General features: G+C 40.4%; 1 protein-coding gene across 7 annotated transcripts in view; it reads right to left on the bottom strand.

Moving 5' to 3' along the window:
- Positions 1-1,747: 1,747 nt before the first annotated feature.
- RNF180 (ring finger protein 180) overlaps positions 1,748-25,587 on the bottom strand; it is a 135,785-nt gene continuing 111,945 nt past the window's right edge. For 4 of the 7 annotated variants that reach the window (XM_039544739.1, XM_039544738.1, XM_039544741.1 and 1 more), the window contains 2 exons: positions 23,215-23,340; positions 1,748-5,633 (listed from right to left, as the gene is read on the bottom strand). In XM_039544739.1, coding sequence (XP_039400673.1) covers positions 5,431-5,633; positions 23,215-23,340 — 329 coding nt within the window. In that variant the 3' untranslated portion in view covers positions 1,748-5,430. Of the gene's footprint in view, positions 5,634-19,961; positions 20,045-23,214; positions 23,341-25,587 lie in introns of those variants that run through there. The other 3 variants (XM_039544743.1, XM_039544742.1, XM_039544745.1) reach the window with 3 other exon arrangements.

Here is a 25,587-nt window from a genome sequence, read left to right as displayed (position 1 = left end):
TGCATTACAGGAAATATGAGCAAGCTAATTTCAGAAGATGTTGAAAAAAAAAACCCTCCATTAGAGCATCCTATACAGTAATGGCTAAAGTTTGTAAAGGCAGAGGGCCAGTTGTTCCATTCCTTAATCAGAGTATTGTGTGTGAACAACAGGAGGGAAGGAGCCTTCACAAGGAGAGCTCCTTACCTTTAGGCTGCACCTTGGCCCTGCATGCCAGGCAGGACAGCCCTCAGAATGTCTCCCTCCAGCCGAAGTATTTCCCCTCACTCCCCTCAACACAAACCTCAGAAAAAAGTGGGTGAGAGGTGGGAGTGTGTGTGAAAAACTCAGATTTCTGCACCCCACACTGACAGTGACCTGCACCCCTTTCCACCTACACAGTTGGAACTTCAGAAGGGTTTGTACAGGGTTGAGGGAGCATACCATGAAGGAGACAATCCCTGCTCCCCTACGCCCACAAGCTAGGTATGAAGTCTCCATGTTGTCCAAGGAAGTGCTGGGGACCATGTGGATGTGGAGTAGAAACTTTCTTTCAGGTTCCTGCTCTTGTTGCCAATGCTCTTTTGATGCCTCAAACAGGTTAGCCTTTTACTCCGAAGATGAATTAATTGTTCACAGAGGGCTTTTTATGACAAGCTGTTTCAGCTCTGAGTTGCTTTTTTATTTTTAGCTCTTTTGCAGGCTTGAAAAAACAATTAAGCGAAACATAAAAGGTGCTGATGGCACTGGAAACTCAGTTTTTCCATTTAGCCAGAGAAGAGGCACCTGATAGGGAGTGGTAATGTGAGCTTACTCATACTCTCTAATATTATAAGAGAAACCAAAGTGACCAACTTAGCCTGAAGACAGGAGCGGGAGCCAAACACGTCACAGTGCTAATACTGGCGCTGACAATTACTCCCTCTGTGGCACTGGGAGAATCAAACTCTCAGCTCCGTTTCCCTCTGTGTAAAGGGGGGCCTGTTGTGTTGTGAGGATTCATTTGCTAATACAGAAAAAGCTTTACTGTGAAGCAGTTAGGATTGCCACATCCCCACCCACAAAAGAGACTGAACTGCTCAAGTAAGCCGCCTAACTGTCCATACTCGCTCCTCCTCTTCCCCGTTCCCCGAGTAAACACCTGGCCATTAGCACAACTACCTTTTACCACAGACCACCCAACATAGCCTAACCTCTGCTCCTCTTTCACCCTTTTACACACCTCTTACCCAGAGTACTTGTCCCCGGCACTAGTACGTGTGGTGTAGGAGTTGGTTGTGTTGGGCAAGAATAGTTTGTTAAAAAGAGATGAGTGCATGCAGAGAGTAAGGGCCTGTGATGCTTCAGGGGTTCATCCAGACCAGGAAAGGGTTGTGTCATGGTCTGCCCCGTAACCCGGGGTGCTTGTGGCTGTGCAGCTTTGGCTGAGAGCCCTGCCGCCAGTAGCATGCTCACAGCACAGTGGTCTCACCCTGGCTTCCATCAACCTGGTTACTCCTTGCAGAGTGACCCCGACCGCCCTTCCTGTCCTGAGTCTCCCCAAAACCATCTCCCCTGCAGCATCCAGTCCCTCTCACTGCACCCTCACAGGAGTTAAACTTGCTACTGCCAAAGAGACGGAATACACGCAAGTCTGGAAGATAAGCTGAGGGTTTTGCTCTTTAGTTTAATACACAGCACTGAGGTGGTTTTGTAAACGTAAAACAAGTTTATTAACAATAGAACCTAGATTTAAGTGATACCAGATAGAAGGAGTAGGGATAGAAATGGTTACAAACAAAAGTAAAAACTAAAATTAAAACTGAACTTAAATTAGAGTCTTTTGTTCAAAATAGTTTTCTCACTACAGTCATTCTTCCAGCTCGGCTGGCCCATCTTTAGCCAGGATCCAACATGGAGCCCAAAGCACTTTTCTTTGTCTCCTCAGGTGAAGGATGACATAATGGCTTCTTGCCTTCTGTTCTAGCTTTCAAAGTTCATTGTCCCTATTTCAAGAGGCAGGAAGGCTTCCTAGGGGTGCAGTCTCCATCCCTTGTCAAGACAGTTAACTGGCCATTCCCCCCTCCCCCATTCGCTTGCCTGATGGCATTGTTTACCTTGCATATAAATGTGTTTTTCATTGTCTCAGGTCACATTTTGCTTAATTTACATTGGAGACACGGCGAAGCCTGCAAAACAATATTCCTTTGTAGGACAGGTTGTGCTTCAGCACTGTCCACGAAACACATTTGAGGAACATATTTTCAGCAAACATCTAGAATTCTTTATATACCACCCATACAGATAAAGACTAATGTTACCAGTTTGCATATAACACCTTACATGACAACTTTTAGAGACAGATTATGACGGCGAGTTGGGACAATGAGCATGTAAGGCCAGATGAGAGTTATGATATGCTGTACCCTCTGCCAGTTGGCACTGAGGGGCTCCCTGGGTCACAGGGGGCTGATGGAAATCTGGCATCTCTGGGGCTAGAGTGGAGTTAAGGTTGTGGAGTATGGTCTGAGGCCCTTGATAGTTGTGGTAATGGTAAGGTGTGATCCTCTCATATTCTTGCTTTTGTGGTTTGTCAGTTACGTTACAGGTATATGTCTGTGAATGTGTTGTGTATTGCAAGCCTATGTGCTTCATAAATAAATTTTTGTGTATTAATTTCCTAGTTTTAAAAAATGTTTAATGGTGAGAAGTAGGGGACTATGGGGGTGCAGGGGAGGACTTGTGGAGGGTAAAAGTGCAACTGCTAATCAAAAGTTTGTCACCAGCTGAGCATGAAACCTCATGTATGAGCAACTGTGCACCAGCCGCTAAAATCTCATTAGGTCTCTCGCGTTATGCTGTTGTTTAATGCAGTTATATCTGTTTGGAAGAATAACATCGGCATTTAGTACTAAATCATCCACAGAATGGATTCAGACCCAGAATAAAGAGTTGACATGCCACTGTGGGTTATGACAAACTTGATAGTTCAATGCTTCTAGTCCCTTTGGGTTTCCACGCAAAGTACAAAAACAATTAAGAATGCTAGCATGAAAAAAGATAATCGTGTTAATTATAACTCCCCTCCCCCCAAAATCTCTACTGCTTCCCAAAAACAGAATTAAAAGAGAAACATAAAATTGGTTGAAAAAATATTCAAATTTAATTCCACCCAATATCTATTGACACAACTGAAAAATATTATAAACAACTTCAGATTTTATTGCAAATTTTATTGTAATAACCTCATAGATAAAAATACATTCCAGAACAAGACCAAGTGCTTAAGAATTAAACTGCTCACAAAAGGACCTAGTCCAGCTCCCACTGAAGTCAACAGGATTTTTGTGACAACATTTCAATGGAAGCACATTTGAGACCGTAATAATGAACTAACATTTTCAAAGGAAAGAGGCAATAGAGAAAAGCAACTACAACCATTCTACCCCTTCTGGGTCTTTCTGAAGGAGAAACAGCTTTATATAAAAATCTGAAACACTAAGTCCATCTCCTTTATTATCTGATTAATTCATTACTCTTTGCAATTAATAGCATTAACCAAAGCAACAGTATAGACAACATATACAGCTTGACTAATATGTATATGCACCTTAGAAAGGTTATATAAAATAATTTTTATACTAAATTTAGAAGAGTGTATCCATCCACCCACAATTATCAACTTTTGTAACTGTACAGAAGGAGAAGGCAATACTACATTTGACTGTCTCCCTTCCTGTTTTATCTTTCAGAATAAACCCATGATAAAATGCTACTAGAAATTTTCTATATATGTTTACTTTCACTTAATTGGAGTTGTCTGGAATAGATTTCTTATGTATGAGTACATTTTGAAATATTAGCTAATTGATATATTCATCTGAGAAACACCCTACTTAAATTCTTAAATCTGATTTAATACTTTCCCCCAAAAAATCATGTTTCACATTTTAAACTAGCACCAAGTTAGTTAAATTAGCTGAAGCAATTATTTCATGATACATCCTTTCAGTCTAACACTTTTTGACCTCAGGAAGTGCAAATATATTCTGGCTGAAAAGGTGCTTCACATCCCTTCTCTTCGCTGAGCCAGGAACAGTTGATTTGCAAGTTTAAAAAACCAAAAGCTATAACCGGAGTTCTGGCATAGCTGAGAAACATGTTTTAAGTTTGCTGAGAGTTTTATTGTGCCATGACTTTTAATAAAACCTCTAAAGTTTTAATGGTGGGGGGGGGACGTTATGCCTAATGATCATCTATCAATAGTACAAGACAACCTATTGTAATTAGAGGTAAAGTAATTGCATACATTAATTTTTCTTTTGCCCACAACTACACTGATGGTGAATTTCAATTATTACACTTCCCACTACCCTTTAGAGCAATATTAAAAGAAAGTGACCAAATCCATTCAGTCAACATAGTTTTAGCTGTACAGGTATTTTACCTGCAAAAAAATCCTCAAAGGGATGTCTAATCTTAAGAAGTTATTTTATGCAGTTTGAGGAAAACTAAATGCTAGGAGCCAATGTGCTGCTGGAGGTGCCAACTTTCAGATGAGATACAAGTCTGAGGCCTTGCTCATTTCTGGCCTTGAGCCAGCAAAATACTTAAGCACATGCTTAATGGGCAGTCCCATTACAGTTATTCAATTCCACCTAGCAATCGGATGGAATGGTATTAGCTAAATTGGAAGAGTGCTACATACTGAATAACCAGCAGCAGCTCCTGAGGTTACCAATGCAAATGCTGAAGTTAATGGGACTACTCATGCTTAAGTGCTTTCCTGGATCAGGGCGAGAGTTCTCAGTAGCTTACAAGACTGAGTCCCTTGAAATTAAACACTCCCCTGTACTTCTCAAACACAGAAGTTTTAGCCACTGTGTCCTATCTATCTATATAGACCTTAAAGTGCGTTGGGATCCTTCCACATGAAAGGTGCTAAAAGTTAACTTTGAGACACACACACACTGTCTGTGCTGGAGGATCCTCCCTCCATCATCCCTCTTTTACACGTGAGGAAACTGAGGCACCACTAGATGATGTGACTTGCTTAAGGTTGCAAAGTACAGAGCCAAAAACTGAACTCAGTTCAGACCATGCTGCAGCCATCTGAGCAGTAACTCCTCAAAACAAATCTTGATGGTTCATTTCTATATACTGGTGATTTTACAAATTATGGGTGGAAACCCTGGCCCCACTGAAATCAATGGCAAAACTCCCACTGACTTCAATGTGGCCAGGATTTCACTTTATGTTTTCAGCAAAGCGCAAGTCTTTGATGCCTATATCAGAAGCATCCAGTAATTAGATCATTAGCCCCATGTCATGTTTGGTGTAGGCTAATACAATTCTGAATCATAAAAACTCCAGACCACACAAAGATCTGCATTCATTACTTCAAACCATTTCTATTTACATTGTCTTTGTTTGCATGATGCTTCAGTTTCACTAAACAAACAATGCAGTCCCCTAAAAAGGAAAGAAAAAATAACAAAGAAAACAGAAAACAATGAATCCTATGACCCAGTTGACAGAATAAATGTAGATTATCACCATGTCCATGTCAAACCACCATCCACGGCTATCATCCTCAAAATCCATGTAGTCCATCCTGTGAGCAGCATGTGGGAAGTGCCTTCTTGCTACAGGATCTGTATGCCTTTGGATACCTGCTGGAAAACAGATCATGTCACTTCAGTCTACTTATTCTTTTAAAAAAATATTTTAAGTGAATACAATGCTTATGAAAGGCGCTGGATTGAGAGCATCAGAAATGGATAGCCTCTATCTGAAGAGCTAATGCAGAATAGAAGCAGCACATCTCACCACCAGTATACATCCCTCTTTCCTGGAGAGAACTATGATGGATCTCAGGGCACCCAAGACTCGAGTCACTTTTTTACCCACTGTCGCTAATGAGAGGCGTCTTATGGTAGCTGGGCATTCCTGACACTGCCAGCCTTTCAGCCACTTAAGCATTCTCCTATGGGCTTATGCCAGCCCTGTCTTTGCCTTGTAGATTAACAAATAGGTGCAGCCCAATCCCCGAATCCCTTTGAATCATTCCCCTGTGATATCCAGCCCCAGAGATTGGCTACCCACACCAATTCCAGATCCTCTATCCCCAAAGGTGCAGTGTATCTCAGTTTAGCAGTTTTATCTTAACCCACTACTCCTGTAAACCACATAGCCCTTGCGAGCATTTATAATAAAACAGAAGATTTTTTTAAGTAAGAATAAAAAAATTACTATAAATAAAGAGTGGTGGAAGCAAGTGGTTACAATACAAAAAAAATCATAAAACAAATCTGAATCTAAGCTTATCAATAGTTACTTTTCCCACCCAATAAAGTAGATTAACCTCCAGGGCCGCCCAGAGGAGGAGGGAGGGCAAGTGGGGCAATTTTCCCCAGGCCCTGGGCCCCGCAGGGGCCCCCACGAGAGTTTTTCAGGGCCCCTGGAGAGGGGTCCTTCACTCGCTCCGGGGGCCCCGGAAAGCTCTCGCCGGGCGCGGGCCCCCGGAGCTTCTTCTGCTCCGGGTCTTCGGCGGCAATTCGGTGGCGGGGGGGGAGGGGGGGGCGGTCCTTCTGCCCCGGGACCCGCTGCCGAAGTGCCCCAAAGACCCGCGGCAGGGGGGTCCTTCCGCCCTGGGACCCGCTGCCGAAGTGCCCCAAAGACCCGCGGCGGGGGGGGGTCCTTCTGCCCCGGAACCCGCTGCCGAAGTGCCCCAAAGACCCGTGGCGGGGGAGTCCTTCCGCCCTGGGACCCGCCACCAAAGTGCCGGGTCTTTAGCCCCCACCGCCGAAGACCCCAGGCCCCCTAATCCTCTGGGCGGCCCTGTTAACCCCCTAAAATTACAGTCCATTGCAGACCCAGGAGCCAAAGATTTATGAAAGCACTCCCCTCTGCCAGGGGTTTTCCCCTCATTAAATGGATGTAGAATGTCTTTCCCTAAACTCTGCTATACTGTAACAGTTTTGCCTCTATTCACAGGCAGGACAAAATTTGACCGTTTATTCCTATTCTTTTCCCCCTGATTCTTAGCCAGAGTTTGATCCATGAGAATACTTTGCTTCTCAAACCAAAACTACTCAGTTTGTTCTGTAATCTCTTGTAAGGGACTTTCTGAAAGCTGCTTTGAAAGTCCAAATAAATCAAATCAACTGATTTTTCCTATATCCACTGTTACTGATTCATTCAAAAAGTGCTAGTCTGCTAGTGATACACAAATTTCCTTTGTAGAATCTGTTCTGGTTAGACCTTATATAATAATCAACTAAACAGAATTATAAAACATCTAGAAGTATAACTGACTAATTTACCATGGATAGATAAGGTTTACTAGTCTGTAAACCCCCCTAACAGTTTAACCCCATGCATTTTAAGAGATTATGGGTGAAATTCTGACTCCAATGCAGTGAATGTCAAAACTCCCATTGACTTCATAAAGGATACAATTGCAACCTATAGTTTAAAAAAATGCCAAGCTACTGAGGGAGAGAAAAAATTATTCTATGGATTTGTACTGGGAGGCTATTTTAGGCCCCAATCCTGCAAAGACTTACATATACCCATTTAAGAAATTAAGTAGCCCTATTGAAATCCACGAGGTTACTCACATGTTTAAAGGTAAGCAGAGGCTTAAGTTTTTGCAGGGCATGGGCCTTGCTTATGTTTACATTTGGAAAACATTACCTTTACTTATTGAAAAATAGTGGAGTCTTTTTTACAACTTTTCCTGACACTACAAAGATGTGATTTAATAAAAACCACATCTTGATTCAAAACCTGTATTTCAAATCTAGTTTTGACATGTAGAAGCATATTGTTATCTGCTTCTCTTTTATAACACTTGTTAAACATCATTTCCAAATATAAATCTGGATTTATTTGATCTGATTTCCATTTTTTGAATGAATTTGCAATTGATGTTAAGTTCTATCACCAGTGTTATAACTATGTGCTTTTATACATAAATCCTCAGTGTATATTATCCTCTCCAGAGGGTCCTAATCAAGATTGCTATGTGTGATTTGCTTTTATTTCTTTCCACTCTTATAGTAAATACAACACAAAATGCCAGAAGGCTATTTTTGCATCAACAATTTTGAATCATCTTGTAATCAAAGTATAATTATGCAAACATTTAGTGACATTAGTTATGACTGGGTAGTTGCTAGAGCCTAAAAGATTTAGAGAAATATAATCCTTGATTTGTATCTCTATGTGATTTACTTCAAGCAACCTGCATTAAATTTATCCTGGATTAGACTTTATAATGTAATCATTCTGCATTCAAGAACAGCAATTTTAATATAGGAAACTACTGCTATTCTATAATTGTTCTTGCTGTAGAAACCCACAGAAATGCTTCTGATACTGCATTAAGACTATATACAACCAGATCCTGCTCACTTTATCCACACGAGTAATCCCACTGATTTCCATGAGCAAAGCAATCAGGATTTGACACCCAACATATGGAGTAGATTTTAATTCCCTATTATTTGGATGTGTCTCCAAGCTAGTGCACTAAAATAGCAGTGTGGACTTTGCACCTTGGGCAGTAGCTCCAGCTCTCAAACCCATTCTATCCTCTGAGTCTAATCTGGGGCATCTAGCCTGAGTCTATGCCAGAGGCACAACGTCCACACTGCTATTTTTAGCACATCCACTAGCTATTCTGAGCCACACTAGCACAATTTGTCTACCTCCACTGTGAGACTCGCTCCCAGCTGCAGTGTAGACATACCCTAACTTACCATCTGTTAATCAATTAAGATTCAGTTGAAAGTGGCCATAGTACAACTAGGCTAGAAACGAAATCCTTGCTCTCAGCACGCACTAGTAAAGAACAAAAAATGGTCCTTTGCCCTGAAATACACCGAAAACCTATTTGGATACATTTAAATCATAGAAATTAGGGGCTACATTTTTCCACACTACATCATTATGAAAAAATGTTACTGCAAAAGCATTTAATCCACACTGAGCTTGTTGTCTCCTTTAGAAGAGTGATTCTAGGTGAGTAATTTCTGATAAGAAAAGGCCATTTGGGCCATATTACAAAAATTAGTGTGTTGACAATCACTGCATAACTAGTGTTGCAAATGAGTTCTGAATATAAGTCTCTGATTCTGACAATCCCTCTAAACTATGTAAAAAAGTAATTTGTCTCAAAACTTGTAGACTCTTCTACTAAATTTTCATGACATGACCAAGGGTTCCTGAATTATGTCACCCTAAAAATAGGGGAATTTACTGGTGTTCCGAAACACTTAACAGATTTTGCTTCTTTGGAACAAGCACGCCTCCAAAAACCATCCCATCCAAAAAGCCCCCCTTCCCCCCGAAGAAAACTAGAGAAGTGAAAAGACTATAAAGTCTAGTTTACTAGACCCATCCAGCTAAGATCTAGGGTATAATATTCAAAAGTGATTCAGGCACTTAGGAGCCTACATCCCTTTGACCTTCAATCAGAATTAGGCTCCCAGGTGCCTGAGTCATTTTGAAAATGGGACAGAAGCACTAAGTACTTGTGAAATTTTCTCTTTTGGTGTCCAGGTCCAAAATTTAGTTGACTGAAATCTAATTTCAAAAGTTCATAACTTTGGATTATTTGAACATAGCTCAGCAATTTCAGCATGACAATGTCACATTACTGCATAAAATGTCACATATAAAATGTCAGTATAAAATGTCACATTACTGGTGGAGATCTAAACCTGAAAGAAAAAATACAAATGAAGTCCCTTGTTTCCTTGCCCAAATAGAACTCAAAGCATAAGTGATTGCAAGGGAGGCTGGTCAATCAGAGAAAAAAAAATCTTTCTGCCCAAAGGGCCATGGGGGGTTCTTTCCGTCTACAGACTTCAAGATTTCCAAAGGAAGGAGGAAAAACTCCCTGATTACCTCCTCTAGCCTCCTGCTCTTATCCAACCCCACTTTCTACAAGTCACCTGAGGTCTGTAGGATTAGTGCCCTGATCCTGAAAACTTTAGGGGAGGACTGGAGTGAGCAGAAAACCCGGGAGAAGACGATCAGGGTGGCCTTCCCCTCTGTCTAAATATGGACTATCAAGGTGTGAATGAGAGAAGAATCTTCAGTTACCTTTAGGAAGCTCATTTGGGGCCACTTCTAATGCCCATAAGCCTCAAGAAGGCTATAGGAACCACCTTCAACCCTACTGGCCTCTGTAGGGTCACAAGTCTCTATTGAAACCATGTCGGTTCATTTGGGGCTAAAGGGACTGTGCTGTATATTGGCATGTGGGAGTCCAAAGAACCATACTATGGCTGAGACCTGTTCCCCATCCCTCTCCATCTAACTCCTCCTAAAGCTCATGAAGGTGCATTGTGGGGCATCAGTGACCTTCATACACAGTTGAAGAAAACATAGTACAGCACTCTAATTTAGAAAATATCAAAGTTAAGGTTGTCTGTGAAATCTTAACTCTGCTCCCTTGTATGTATGCGTTTTGATACAGTTTTTAACAAGAGGACATACTATTTTATCCACAGGACCCCTGCCTCATTCACTGTGAAGGCTGAACAGTCTTTAGCGAATGATGCTGCTGTTCGATATTTAGGCTAAGATTCTTAAAATCAAGTTGATGTCCATATTTAGATGCCTAAATAGGTGGGACTGACTTTCAAGTGCTGATATTTAAAACAAAAACAGTTAAACAAAGAAAGATTTCTATTGTGTTCTTAGTAGCATACCACAGCAACTGTTATTTGTTAGACAGCAGTAGAACTTTCTGTCCTGCCTATTATGCATATTCTGAGGCGACATGCTTCATTGAGTGCCCCGTTTAATGAACTGAGTGAAGCAGATTTGTGATCCTGATCTTATTCAACAGTAGCTTTTCCATGTTGTATGGAATGAGGCAGGGTTTCTTTGGAGTGCAGCAGAAAATTGGAGAACTCCAAAAGGAGCTTTGTCTCATTCCATAAACATCCTCTCAAATCATGATCTCCAGGCACCTGTAGATTAAAACAAGTTTTACCCAACTTTCATAAATATGCCAGCACAATCAGACATTGAATGAGAATTTCCACCCAAATCACAAGAATAAGCATGCAGAGTGCCACTGGAACATTGGCAGATTCAGTAAAAACCTGTTCCTGTGTAACAGAAACAAGTCCATGTGCAAAGTAGGCTTTTTAGCCCTTATAAGTCACAGAAATCAAAAAGGATTTTCACAAAGCACAGAAAAAAGGCACATCTGTTATATATATCCCTGCCAAATTTCAAGTTTCTACAACCTCATTCTGAAGATCTAGTGGTAGTCAAAATAAAGTTGCAAACAATAATATATTTTTTTCTTCATTTTTAATATGTCTGAACCCATTTTGCTCCAGCTTAAAAGAAATAAGTCACTCTGAGCCGAGGAAAATTTCAGTTAAAAAAAATGTCTGACAGAATAATATGCAATTGAAAAATAATACTTATATTGGACATGCTTGTGCAACATTGGAATAATGAAGTTAACATGAAAGCATGCAGTGATTCTCCCAATTAAAACTACACCTACTAGTAGGGTGAAATGCAGGGCACTGATGTGGTGATATTAGGTAATACTACCACTCTTTGGTTTATTGATATTTTATAATTGCTCTTTAAAAAAAATTTTTTTTAGTGGAGAAATTCCTCAGAATAGTCTGTTGGTTTCACTAATTTCACTATGAAATTACATTTATAAAAACATCATTAAGAGACTTACAGAATGATTGTAAAAAGCATTTACTTTTTATATCACTTGCTGTTTTTCTGACAGTAAAATATCACCCATTTGGTTTTGTTACATTACATTTGTGTCTTGTATGAACAAAAACACACACTCACTCTTAGCAATCGAGAATTTGTAAGCTAAACCCATTGTTTAACAATGAATATTTATTTTAATTAATGTATTTATTGAAATACACAGAGTATCCGGAGTACAGAGTATGGTTTGATATACAGAAATTGAGAGGGGCTGCTGGCAGGGCATGTTCTGAAGGCTCCTCGATTTTGACATTTAATTCCTCCCTTGAATCTGAAAAAGCCTGAATCAAAGAACCATGAGGGATCATTGTAAGACTGATCTTTCCCAGGCATCTAAAAATGGAATGAGGCGGGGGAGGGGGGGAAAGAGAATTGTAATTGTCAGGGCAGTGAATTGCCTCTGGCGGGTTATCTTAAATTGTCACAGTATATATTTTTAAGTTATGACAATGGCACCTACACCATATGGATGTGTACCCCTTTTAGCATTTCTATAAATCAAAATCAGTCAAATAAAATTCTGACAATTCTTTTGCACATCAATTAATTATTGTATCATAAAGTCAATATTAACAATATTGGCCCAACCATACCCCTTTGAAACTAATGAGTGTTTTGCCATTGTTTACATTGACAGCAGTATCAAGTACTGTCCATAGTTGATCTGACTCAGTCCAGAGCCCAGTACCTGGCCCTACTAACTGGACAGATGCCTGGAGGTATGAAGATCTGGAATCCTCCTCCCAGTCTGGCAGGTGAGAGATCAGCTGAAGAGCCACTTCATGGAGGCTACATGAAGCAAATGGGTAGAGCAGTCTTCTTGGAGATTTATGTAGTTCTCAAAGGAGTGGGAGGATGGGTGGATCTGTGCAGTGGTGGATTCACTGCCCCTCCTACAATCTGCCCGTGCCCAGTCCCTGCGTGGTCACTCACCTATCCAGCCCATCCCCTTCTATAGCAGAATTACACCAGGTCGGCCACAAGGAGTCTGGCATAGTCACAGAATATGCTGGATGTCCATCTACCATTATTTGATTAACTTTCATATGGGCTGAAAAAGTTATTTTCTCTGCTTATACATATTACTATTACTCATTTGCAAATTCAGTTGAGCTCCATTAACATGCAGGTTGCCAGACATCCTTAAATAATCTCCAAATTGACTTCTGACAGTCACATGTTTCATCAGGATTTGAGCAGTAGTGATTCCAAATGATGGACATTCTGTTGGGCTTATATCATTTATACCTGCTTTTCCAATCATTCTGCTTCTGTAGGAGTGCCAAATATCCACTATGTTCTACATAGTTATAGCTCATTCATTGAGACCCTGTCATAAGGCAACTAACATAACAATGGAAAGAAAATCAAATTAGAGTCAAAATTGTGGTATAACCTTTAATTTATCATAAAGCTATTGCTAAAATGATTGATATAGATTTGATTCTTTGGACATTACAAGAAAAGAAGTAATTAGGCAACTTAGAGAAATTTTGTCCCCAGATATCAGTTAATAGGAAAAACATTGATTCTTATCAAGTAACATCATAACTATTGGTACCTCCATAGCAATCTTGTATTCCCTCACTGTTTTATACAGCCCACGGAACTGTGAAATTAGAATCTACATAATTATATTGGAAAATGCTCAATGTTTAAAAATAAAAAAGTAACGTATCGGATTACAGTGGCAGGATCCCAACAAAGGCAGTCAGCGGCAAGGGTCAGAGCAGGGGCAAACCTGAGACTGGGACTAGCAGAGGAATTCAGAGTCAGGTTCAAAGCCTGTGTCAATAACCAGGGTCAGAGTCCAAGTCCGGAAGCAAAGTCCAAATCAAGATGAGTTCAAAGCCAGGAATTGAGGAACAGGAAGGGTCATGGTAACTACAAGATAGCCACACTTGCCTGAACACTTCCTGGGTGCTCTTTGGGTTTAGATAGGGCAGGGAGCCAATCAGGAGCCCTGAGGCTGTTGTCTGTCAAACCCTTGAGTAGAACTTCCCATGGTCTGTGTCCACAGCAGGTCATGGGAATGGAGCACGAACAGGTTACAGTTACTGTTGAGTGGCAGCCTGGTGATACAAGTTGCCTGGTAGTCCTGCAGTCCTGGGCTCTGGACCCTAAGGGCCTTATGTATTGTTTACATACAAATCTTATTATTAAGTTCTTGCTCCAATAAAGTTATTTCTTATACATACAGTAGTTATTTCACATTGTAACTTCCAATACTTTTCCTTGAGGTTTTACAAAGGATCACCAATACTTCTTTTGTAGTGGCTCCTACAATCCTTAACATATATAAAATTACAATGAGTTCCAGCATAGGTTTCCAAGTTTTAAATGCTAAAAGGCAAAACATATTAAAAAAAAACACGCTTTTTTGAGTTCAGCATTCTTTTTAGCCTTTCACTGTTAAGTGCACAGCCAAACTCTTAGGCAATTTACACCTCTCGTAAGTAATATATAGGCCTTCAAAACAGCCTGCCACCATTGTTCATCTGAAGTCTTTTGCTCTTTGAAATATTGCAAGATTAATTTAATGTAATTTAATTCAAAATTACAAACTTTTACAGCTGCTACAGAAAACTGGCAGCCTTAGTTTGGACAGGAAATGAAGGTGAGATTTTCAGTGTAAATAAGATGAACTGCCATTCAATGAGGTTTATTCTCCTATTTATAAGTTAGGTATTTGCACACTAACTCTTGCTATCATTAATTTGAGTCTATAGACTTACATTCCATGGACCTCAATAGAATGCTTTTGTCTGTTTTGTTGTATTCCACACAAAGCAGCAATAATATTCTGAACATTAAATAGATAACCAAATATAAATAAGTGACAGTAATAACCACATGCTGTTTTATGGAGTAATAATTTGGTTCTCACTGATTAAAATACAACCCAGAAAGCTGAATAGTGTATCTTAATGAGGGATCAGATTGGTAAAGAATATAGTGAAGGACAGAGATTCTGTAGTGCATGACCTTACAGAACCTTCTGTAGTGCATGAATTTACAAATCCATGTAAAACTTATGCAGGTGGTTTGCATGTACACTCTTAATCTAGCATTGTTAATGTCAACAAAAAAGTTGTTTGCTATTTTTTCAGTGCACCACATTGACCAGTTTCATTAAAAATATTTAGTCCATACTGGAAAGTGGCTGTGCACAGTTCCTCCCCACATTCATAATGTAAAACTAGCAATAATGTATTTTTCTGTCTCAGACTTTCTTCCCTTGGACATAAGCATATGAAAGAAGAACTGAGGGTTGTGGGGGGAGACTTGCTAGAATACCCATACTTTCTCCATCCAGACATCTGTGCTAATTCTATAATTAATACTTTGAGAGACATGAGCTTATTGGCTTCTCTGCATCTTGGAATGCATGCTAAAATAGGGGTAACTGAATTTTACACTTCAGGATGTAACATAGTTATTGCAGGAGTCAGGATGGAATTCTGACACCCTCTTGCTAAGCACATGATTGTTCAACTAGCAACAGGTGCATTGTGTAGTGGGTTTTTTTTTTCCTTCTTCTGAAGCATACGGTATTGACTGCCCTAAGGCAGCATACCAGATGTTAATTGTATGGCAAATCCTATTTTCCTCTTCTAAAACCACAAAACTTTACTAGTTAAGGTTGCTAAGTAACAATAATATATATTATGTATCACAGTTTACAAAATCCAAATACTTAAAACAAGTAAATGAACACGCAAGAATGCCACACAATAGGTCACTCTGCACACATAGGGCTAGATAGAACTTTTAGTCTTAGCTCTGTTTAGGGGGCATAGAGCTGCACCATATCAGGGGCACCACCAGAAGTTACAGTTCCTACCCTGCTCCCCTCACTCTGGGAGGGAAATAAGTTGCCTCACCCCTTTTCAAGGTGCAGCTTATATTCCTCTGTGGAGGGGATCATGACGGTCTGGCTCCTCTTACTCCCTGCCCAGCTGCAGCCCCTGCCGTTGCTCCTGCACCTAGGACAATCCAAGCAGCTCAGAGAGAAGCTACTTACTCCCCCTGTAGCACAAAATCAAAACCAAAATCACTAAAGCTAAGCTACTATTAATACTAAACTAAGAATAAAGCAATACAACTATCAAATAAAAATCAAATCAACAAGTTAGCATCAATACTGAACTGGAATTAAATGAAATTAGTTAAATCATCAGAGGAATACAACAAATAATCCATCCTTCTAAATCTTAAAAAAGAGCTCTAAGAGGTGGCTGTCTGTTTGGTTATAAACTCCAGCTAAACAGTTTTACTGAGTCAATCAAATTTATAACTTAGAGCTGGTTAAATATTTTCATACTGATACCAAATCATCATCTAATGTTTGAACCACAACCTCACAGCCAAATACAAAGCCCCCTTCTTAGACTTCAGTTCTTATGTGGGGGCTACCCCTTTCCCCCCATTCACCCAGCAGAGATTCCAATACAGGCCATAAAACAACACTGAGAAGTGGAAGTTTGACAATGCTGGTTTAGCAGTTTACAGCTGACAACTTTAAAGTTCTTAGGACATTTAAAGGAACAATACAAATCACACTTTAAGGAGTATCTTTATGAGACTATCTTTTAAGGCTTTTTACATCTGGGGAAGTTTCTTTCTGGCACTTTCTTCATGTACACTTTACCGGTGCTCATGCACACATACATACAATCACACTTTCACACCCCAAAATTTAAAAATAAAAAGCCTGGGCCATCTCCCAGCTAATAAAAACAAAAGACAAACATAAGAAAAGGAAAAACAGGATATTTAAGATATAACAGTGGAACTCTTCAGCTCTCACAGTGTTCTGGAGTCTCATGAAATTGGAACTGGAACTTCAGTCAATCAGCCAGACAGTGTTACTGCTAGAACAGCACTAGTCATGAGCGGGCTTTCTTTAAGTGCTGAGACTGTTGAAAGGCTGCAGAGGTCTATTCATTAATGTCATGACTTCTTCTCCCTGAAGTGATCAGTCTTGGGCAGGAGTGCTAGAACAATTTGTATAGTGGGGGTGCTGAGAGCCATTGAACCAAACTATAAACCCTGTATATGATGGAAACCACTTTAAGCCAGGGGATGCGACAGCACAGCCCCCTCAGCACCCTTAATTCCAGCACCTATGGTCTTGGGGTTCTGGAACTTCAGTCTTCCCTTGGATGACTTGCTGACCCAAAAGGCGAGGCTTCTTGGCCTGATCCTTGAGTCTTATGATTTTTGAGCTTTGCTCACTCCATTTAGCAGTGCTGCCCTCTAAAGACTTTAGAGAAATGAGGTGCAAAGTCTACCTTGGAGGCATGTAACCTGGTCCAAACATGCTTGAATTAGGTCATCCTTACCCAATGTCCTGCTTAAGCCAGTATCTTTAAAAATATTTGTTGTTTAAATACCAGAGACTGTACGTATGGGATCCCCCTAAAATATCAAAAACACAAAATACAAGACCACTTTTTGAATAAGCTGATAGGGTCTTGTCTGAGTAAAAAGGTCTTGAGAGGATATAAAATCACCAGTTTATGGAAAGTTTGACCAAAATCCTATAAATATAAATTGAAAAGATTTAGCAACAGCCAGGCACTCAGCATTTATTCATCAGCAAAATTAAAATTAAATTTGAACATTTTATGACCAGAGGTCTATTCTTGCAAACAAGACAATGTAATAATCTTTATATATTTAGGAGAAAGGCCATAAAGCAAACAGCTTATCTTGCAAAACTTTCAATTTGATAGAAAAAAATTATTGTAAAGCTTATCATGACAGAACTCATTTAAAACAAAAATAATTAAAATTTTAAAATGTCTGTATCACCAGATACCCTATTTCTCTTTCATATTGTTGACAAGCCTTAATCCCTATCCCACCAGGCTTGTAACCTGATTGTCACCTTTGACTCTCCCAACCTTTGTTTTGCAAATCCAGATCATGTCCGATGTTGTCACTTTTTCCTCTAAACATATCTAAGATTCAGACTTTTCTCTCCATCCACACAGCTAAAATACTAACCTAAATCCTCATTATGTCCTGACTTGACTTTCAGGGTATGTCTACACTACCCGCCGGATCGGCGGGTAGCAGTCGATCTATCGGGGATCGATTTATCACATGTAGTATAGATGCGATAAATTGATCCTCGGCTGCTCTCCCGTCGACTGCTGAACTCCAGCAATGCAAGAGGCGGAAGCAAAGTCGACGGGGGAGGGATGCGAGTGCCGCGAGGACGCGAAGTAAGTAATTTTAATTGAATCTAAGATGCGTCAACTTCAGCTACGCTATTCTCGCAGCTGAAGTTGCGCATCTTAGATCGATCCCCCCCCAGTGTAGTCTCAGCATTTCTGGCTTCCATGAATGACATACATATTCCTGCTCCAGTTTGTTCAAAATATGATTGTTAAATTCAGCTTCCTTGCTCATCATTGTAATCACGTCACCTCATTCTCCAAATGCCTCCACCGGTTTCTCCTTTCCTACTGCATCAAATTCAACTAGTGCCCTTCACCCTTCTAAGAAGCATTCAAACGTCTGATTTTTTCCCCCCAAAGACTTTGATTATATTCTCCTCAAAAGAAAACTGTCATCGATGACTCACAAATTGTAGCAAATTCCAGCCACTCAGTCCAAACCTTCTTTTGTCTTAGGTGAGGGCTTGTGATTAACTTATCATTGGACAAATCAAATTGAATGGTGAGTTCACAGCCAGCAATCTCAATGACATCTGTGATTCATCCAGTCATTAGTATGTGTCAGACTACATCTACACAGCCCTGAAGTTTGGACTACAGAGCATGAACTGCAGAGTGTGTTATGGTGCTGTCCAGGTAAAATAGTTTGCATTAATGTTGCCTTTTTAAACAGGACTAAGTTAATGAGAACTAGGTTTCTTTTAGTTCGTGCCTGCAACATCCACAGCGCAGCGTGATAGTGTGTGCTGCAATTCACAACTCTGTAGTCCAAATTGCAGAGATGTGTAGACAAGCCCTCAGTTTAACAGTGCAAGCAGAAGACGTAAACCTTTTTTTTTGGGTGGGTGGGTGGGCGGGCGGAGATGTAATCCAGGAACCCCCAATCAAAAGACTCCAAATTTGGATCATTAGTCCTACCCTGAGCTCCCTTAAGGCTCAGCAAATTTAAAAACAATCCAATTAACTGTTTAGATTTTAGAGGACCTAGAAGAGTAAAGCTTTAAGGCTCATAAACTGGCAGGAATGGAAACTCTCTAGCTGTTTTTCTATACTGGCACTTGCACACTGTAAAAAGTGTACGTTTCCTTAATACTGATCTCAGTTTGCGCCACCCAAAGATGAAGTGGTGCCCTGGATAAAATTGGACCGATTGAGACCATGTTGATCCGCAGCACAACAAAAGTTTGAGCTCTAGCTCTGCACAAAAAAAGAAAAATCTAGAAACTTTTTGAAAAATGGCTATTTTTTCCAGGGCTTATATCTCCACAAACCCTAGCTCTAATGACCCCAACGTGGGTCACTAATCCTACCCTGCACCGTCTGAGGCACATCATATTACAAAGGAATCTGACTAAGCAAGCTGACTTTAGAAGACTTGCCTATAGGGACACTGCCACACCAGCACAATTACCTTGTAGACAGAAAGTACGTTAATTTTTTATAACAGTGTAATGCTCTAATTCAGCGGTTCTCAAACTGTGGGACAGGACCCCAAAGTGGGTTGCGACCCCGTTTTAATGGGGTCGCCAGGGCTGGCATTAGACAAGCTGGAGCCCAGGGCTGAAGCCCAAGCCCAAGCCCAAGCCCCACCACCTGTGGCCGAAGCCCAAGGGCTTCGGCCCTGGGTGGCAGGGCTCTGATTCCAGGTCCCCCTGCCTGGGACTGAAACGTTTGGGTTTTGGCTCCCCCCGTCTAGGGCAGTGGGGCTCAGGCAGGCTCAGGCTTCAGTTCCCCATCCTGGGGTCATGTAGGAATTTTGGTTGTCAGAAGGGGGTTATGGTACAATGAAGTTTGAGACCCCTGATCTAATTGAATATTAGAATACCAGTTAATATAGTATATAAATGGATCTGCCTTTGATGAGTGTTTTATATAGTGCGAGTTCAATTGTCTTCTTGACTACACCTGTGAAGTCTCCTTTAATTTAAGGGGCTTATATAAATATAAATGAATGCAGAATTTGGCTTATTACGTCCAATGTATAAAAATCTATCTAGGCATGTATTTACTTAATTACACTTACCACAATTAAAAAAAATTAATCCGGTCCCTTCTTTAAATATCTTTTTAAGCTCTGGTTTTGCAGAGGCTCTTCAATTCCAGAAAGAGTTACTTTACAATTTCATCTTCAAAAATAAAGCAAAAATGAATGCTAGAATATAATCTAATCTCTTGGTTTAGCTCTTACATAACACAAGTGATCTTTCATCAAAACATTTCTGATGAGTTTATTTTTCGGTAATTGTGTACTTATAGTACAGTTTTATGCACTCTTGTGAAATATTTCAGCACATTTTGAAATCCCTCTTTTGTATGTGCAGTTAGCACATCTGCAAATACAAATGGGTATTTGCATATGCAAACTGAATATCAGGGCATCTAATTACTGATTAACACATGCAAATGAGTTATACGTTCAAAAGAATTATGTATAAAAGGGAGGCCCTTAAAAATTTTGTCCCTAGGCTCTAACTAGGATCCTACCAGTTAAAATTTATATCACATAGCATGACAAATTGGCAAAATCAAAGCATCTGCCAAAACTGTGGGGTGTACTCATTGTTTCCCTTCCTGTTTTCTCCCAGGAGAATGATCTCTCTAAACAAGACGGGTTAAGCAAATGCAAGCACGTTTGGTGGAGTGGACTCTGTATGAATAACTTCCTTTGCCTGAACCCTTCTTACTATTTCCATGACACTGTAGATTTTAATGTTCTATATACTTAATACAACCTTCAAAAAGATAAGACTTAAAAATATTTTCTTTCATATGGATTAGGTGTTTTATGATGAAAATTCATACTCCATCTATAACAATACATCATTTCTTGAACACTGAAGGTTTTGAAAGCCCAGACATCTGGGCACCCATATATACAAAGCACTCCATTTAAAATATGGTTCATACAGCAATTGGTTGCATTTGACAAAAAGGTTTTCAAAATAAAGAGTATAATAAATATTTTATCTGTTCTAAGAGAAACAATCACAGTGGAGATGTGCTATACTGATGCTTGGAAAAGAAAAGCTAGCAAGGAGTTCTCAGGACTAGAAATAGAAAAGCTACAGTACTGAGAATTTTTGTGTAAAGAAAATAAGAAACTGTGAACATGTTCTTCTTTGCTGTTTAGATTCTGAAAGACAACAATTTTACATTTTTCAGGACAATTCTTACAGAAATTATCATTTGTACGCTGCCTAGGGATCATTTTAGATCAGTGAATAAATTCAGAAAATAAAATTGTTGGTCCAGACCTCAAGCCTATAATAATCCTGCACTTTATACAAGTTTGGATCAGTTCAGATAAAATAAATCTTCCTACATAATCTAAAGTCTGTTCAGCTGTCAAAAGCCTCCTTCTGCTGACATCTAGCCAAATCCATTGTGGACTTACACTCTCATCAGATCTGGCATTCTCTGATGGGAGGCTATTATCTTCAAGGTTCATTTATTCTGACTTCCACACTATTAAAGCTGAACACCATATTTTGGGGTGTTTCTGTCCTGTGGGAAGCCTGTCCTGCATTAAATTAGAAGACAACAACCAGCTCTGCACTAACTACTACAGCTGCTGGGTATGTAATACCATCAGTTCTCTGTACACTTCCCCCACACCCACAAAATATGTTCTTATACTTAAGCAATGCAGTAAAGTACTGTACTGTAAAAAGAAAGGAACCCTCAGCTTCAAAGGTCTGGACATTCCAGTCCCTGCCTACATCACTGCTACTTTCTAATCACATCCACCACTACTAACAACCTCACTGCATCTTTGGTTTCCTTCTCTCCTTCTCCTCTAATTTCACCTCCTGCCTGAAATCCTTATCCCAGAAACTCAGACTCTCTTTATTCAAATCCTTCCTTAAAATCCAAGTGGACGAACGCTGACCTATTCCAGTATTACACTGTTTCTGCCCCAATTAACGAAAATATAGTCTAAGCAATAACCATTCTCCAGAGCTTAGGGAGTGCTTGGTTGATCATTGCCTTTTACCGCTTGATCTTGCAAACAGCAATTCTGATAGGTGCCAAGCGTGCCCAACTCCCTCTATGCCCAGCATCTTGCCCAGTGGCATCTTAGACTGTAGTCCCCCAGGGGCAGTGACCTTGTCCTTATTTATTTATGTTCTGTCTGAGCATGCAATTGGCACTTAATAAATGAGTGAAATAACATTACCAACTATATGCCCATGTTTGCTCTTTACTGTGTTACAACAACACGATAAACCCAGCATAAATATAATATAAAAATAAAAATGGCTCAAAGAAAAAAAGAAAAGAAAGTCATGTGCTTTCTATTTCTTGGTTGCTGTCAGGAGCTTTTTGCCTGTGAGCAATACCAAAGAAGTCCTCCCAAACCATTAAACTTCACAAGTCTACGTGCACAATATTATGCCCTGGAGCATTTCTTATTGTTTTCAGTGTCAAAATGATGACCTTGCCTGACCTAGTTTTATAAGTAATAACCTAGAATCCACCTTATTTGACCTGCAAACAGGTGACTGGATAGAGTCACCAAGAAAGTTAAAAATAGGTGACATATTTTTAGAATCAAAGAGCCTTGGTCTTAAAAACAGGAAAAATTATTGGAATACTATTGTTGGCAAGACAGTCCTCTGGAGAAGTATTCTCACAACCAGAATATTCTGATCACCTGGTGTTATATCACACCACCAGCTATAACAGCAAATATTGATGGAGCCCAGGAAAAGAAGAGACCTTGGACTGAAATAAAGGGATACACTGGGGAAGAGGGAAAATCAGACATTTTAATCCTCTAGTCGACACTAAATAATTTTTAGTTAACAGCCAATATTTTGGTGTTAAATTAGTTACAAGAGGACTATTATTTCCTGCATAAATAGATACAATATTGCAAAGTGAAAAAAGAACAAAGGACATAAAACGATGGTTCAGCATTTCTTATTCTGTTTCACGTGCAGAAAGCCAGCAGCATTTAGCGCTATTTAACAGATTTCTAAACTGGCGTTTTACACTTTTACAAGACAGTGATTCTGTGGTTTCTTTCTAATGACCACACCTGGGACGGAAATTTTTCACAGAGAATAAAACAAATACCTCTCTACGTTTATAAAAGATTTCCCAAAAGGTGTGTACAATTGCATATACAATTGGCATAACTGTGCATGCACACTGGACATTTAGATTTATAACTAAACATTTGCACATGAAAATGAAGACCTAACTGCACATGAACATGCTTGAAAACTAGGCTCTGCATGTCTACAGTGTTATATTGTCCAAACAGTAATGTTTTTTGCAACAATTTTCTTACCTTCCCAAACTCTGAATGGTTTCCTGCAGCTGGGCAAGGGCCATTTTGCAGAACTTGATTTTTGAAAGCTTTCTTTTAATTTTAAATATTCTCTTGGGAAGGAAGATTTCGTGGAGCTGTTCAGTTCTGTAATTAATGGAAAAGAAGATATAATTATAAAATGAATACATTCAGAAAAGGTATTTGGACAAATGCATAGTACAAAAAATAAAAATGTCTTCTCTATTGTATAACATCTCTGTAATTACTACATCTTTAGATCTTTTCAAGTTGATGAAGATCACAAGAGAATGAGATTTTGCAGATATAGAAAGCATAATTCTTAAATTTATTCTTCAACCTCCTTGTCTCCAAGCTTCCTACCGGCAAATGAAATTAAGACCAAGAAAAAATACTTTGTGGAATTACAAATATTCCACTTTTAAAATTAAGCAGGAAAACACATTAAAAATAGATGCAGACAAGCTATAAGTGACCACAGGCAGCATACATCACACACTTACTCAAACAATCCCTATTAGAAAGTAGTGATGACTCAATGTACAGACATACACAATTAGATCCAATGTACAGCATGTACAATTAGTAAATATAAAAGCATTTTCATGAACATAGAGTCTATACATCTGATTGTGATTCCATTACTCAGCTTACATTCTGGTATTTCCTTTAAACACAGTGATACAACACCAGTTATCAAGCCTAGTAGACAGGACTGGGGATTGAAAAATTGTCTAGAACATTTATTTACAGCAGGGGTGGACAAACTTTTTGGCCCGAGGGCCACATCTGGGACAGTGTATGGTGGGCCATGAATACTCACAAATTGGGGGTTGGGGTGTGGGGGGTGCAGGCTCTGGAGTGGGGCTGGGGATGAGAGGTTTGCAGTGTAGGAGGGGGCTCTGGGCTGGGGAAGGGGGTTGAGGTGCAGGTGGGTGAGGGCTTCAGCTGGGGGTTCAGGTCCTGGAGTAGGGCTGGGGATGTGAGGTTTGGGGTGCAGAAGGGTGGGAAGGGGATCAGGGCTGGGGCAGAGGGTTGGGGCACAGGGGGAGGCTTGGGGGGGGAGGCTCTAGATAGTGCTTACCTCAAGCGGCTCCTGGAAGCAGTGGCATGTGTCTTCTCCAGCTCCTAAGTGGAGGCGTGGCCAGGCGGCTCTGCACGCTGCCCCATCTGCAGGCACCACCCCTGCAGCTCCCATTGGCTGCAGTTCCCAACCAATGGGAGCTGCGGGGGTGGCACTTGGGGCGGGGGCAGCATGCAGAGTGGAGCCCCCTGGCTGCCCCTATGTGTAGGAGCTGGAGGGGGGTTATGCCGCTGCTTCCAGGAGCCGTGTGAAGCAGCCCCCGGCCCTGCTCCCCGGCTGGAGCGTGACAAGCCCCAGACCCTCGTACTCCCCAGCGGGAGCTCGAGGGGCAGATTAAAATGGCTGGTGGGCCGAATTCGGCCTGTGAGCCGTAGTTTGTCCACCCCTGATTTACAATCACACCCATATTATGGGTTAACAGGAATTATTATTTAATGAAGGCTGATTGGAACCAAAGGCATTTTCTTGGGGGATGGGATTAATAACCCTCTGGGATAAAGAGTTATTAGTCTCAAGCAGGCATTAGTTACTTAAGAAATATTTGGGGGGCAATTTTATTATTCTAAAATGTTCTGAAAATAGGAACACAACCCAGCATGGGCAGGACCTTGCTGGCCACATTAACCTGCCTATAGCAATACACCCAAAGAAACCAACAGTGAGAAAAAAAATCTTTAAAACGTTTTCCCTACCATAGCAAGGAACAGGATTGCAGATTCAAGAGATAGATTTGCAGAATCAGTAGGTAAGAGGAAAGGCTTTTAAAATCCAAGCATTGGCTACCAGAACTATGGGACTCCCTTCCAGGGCCAAGTCAATGTGGCTTCCATTGACTACTAAAAGTTGTGCCCACAATTTAAAATTGTGCCTTCAAAAGACAGAGGCCACGTAAGGCTCAGATGAAAATCAAGCCCCAGATACACAGAGTCACTGGGCTCTGTTTATTACTTTAAAAACTTTGATACAGGTTTATGTACAGCCCTAGATGCCTTGTCAGTGATGGGTGCTTTCTGAATTTTTTAAATCCAAATCTTTTTCTCTGTGCTGAAGCAGAGAAAGCTGAGCTTGGTGTAGGCAGGTTCCAAAAAGACTAGTGAGGAAGACTAGGGCTGCAGTAGCCCTTGCTATTGGAGGTAAAGGTCAGTGGATTTGCATAATCAGAAGATCCACTGGCCCATTTTGTCCCACCTTTCCCCCAAAGACCTCACTCATTTCACGTAGTACTACTCACCCCTTGCTTTCCACACATCCCTGTTCACTTTGAAGAACAACTACAATTCACCTTGCCT

This window comes from Mauremys reevesii, linkage group 6 (genome assembly GCF_016161935.1).
Source record: "Mauremys reevesii isolate NIE-2019 linkage group 6, ASM1616193v1, whole genome shotgun sequence".
Classification (NCBI taxonomy): domain Eukaryota; kingdom Metazoa; phylum Chordata; order Testudines; family Geoemydidae; genus Mauremys; species Mauremys reevesii.
Note: the sequence above shows the minus strand (reverse complement) of the source record. Positions and strands in the feature narration are given on the sequence as shown.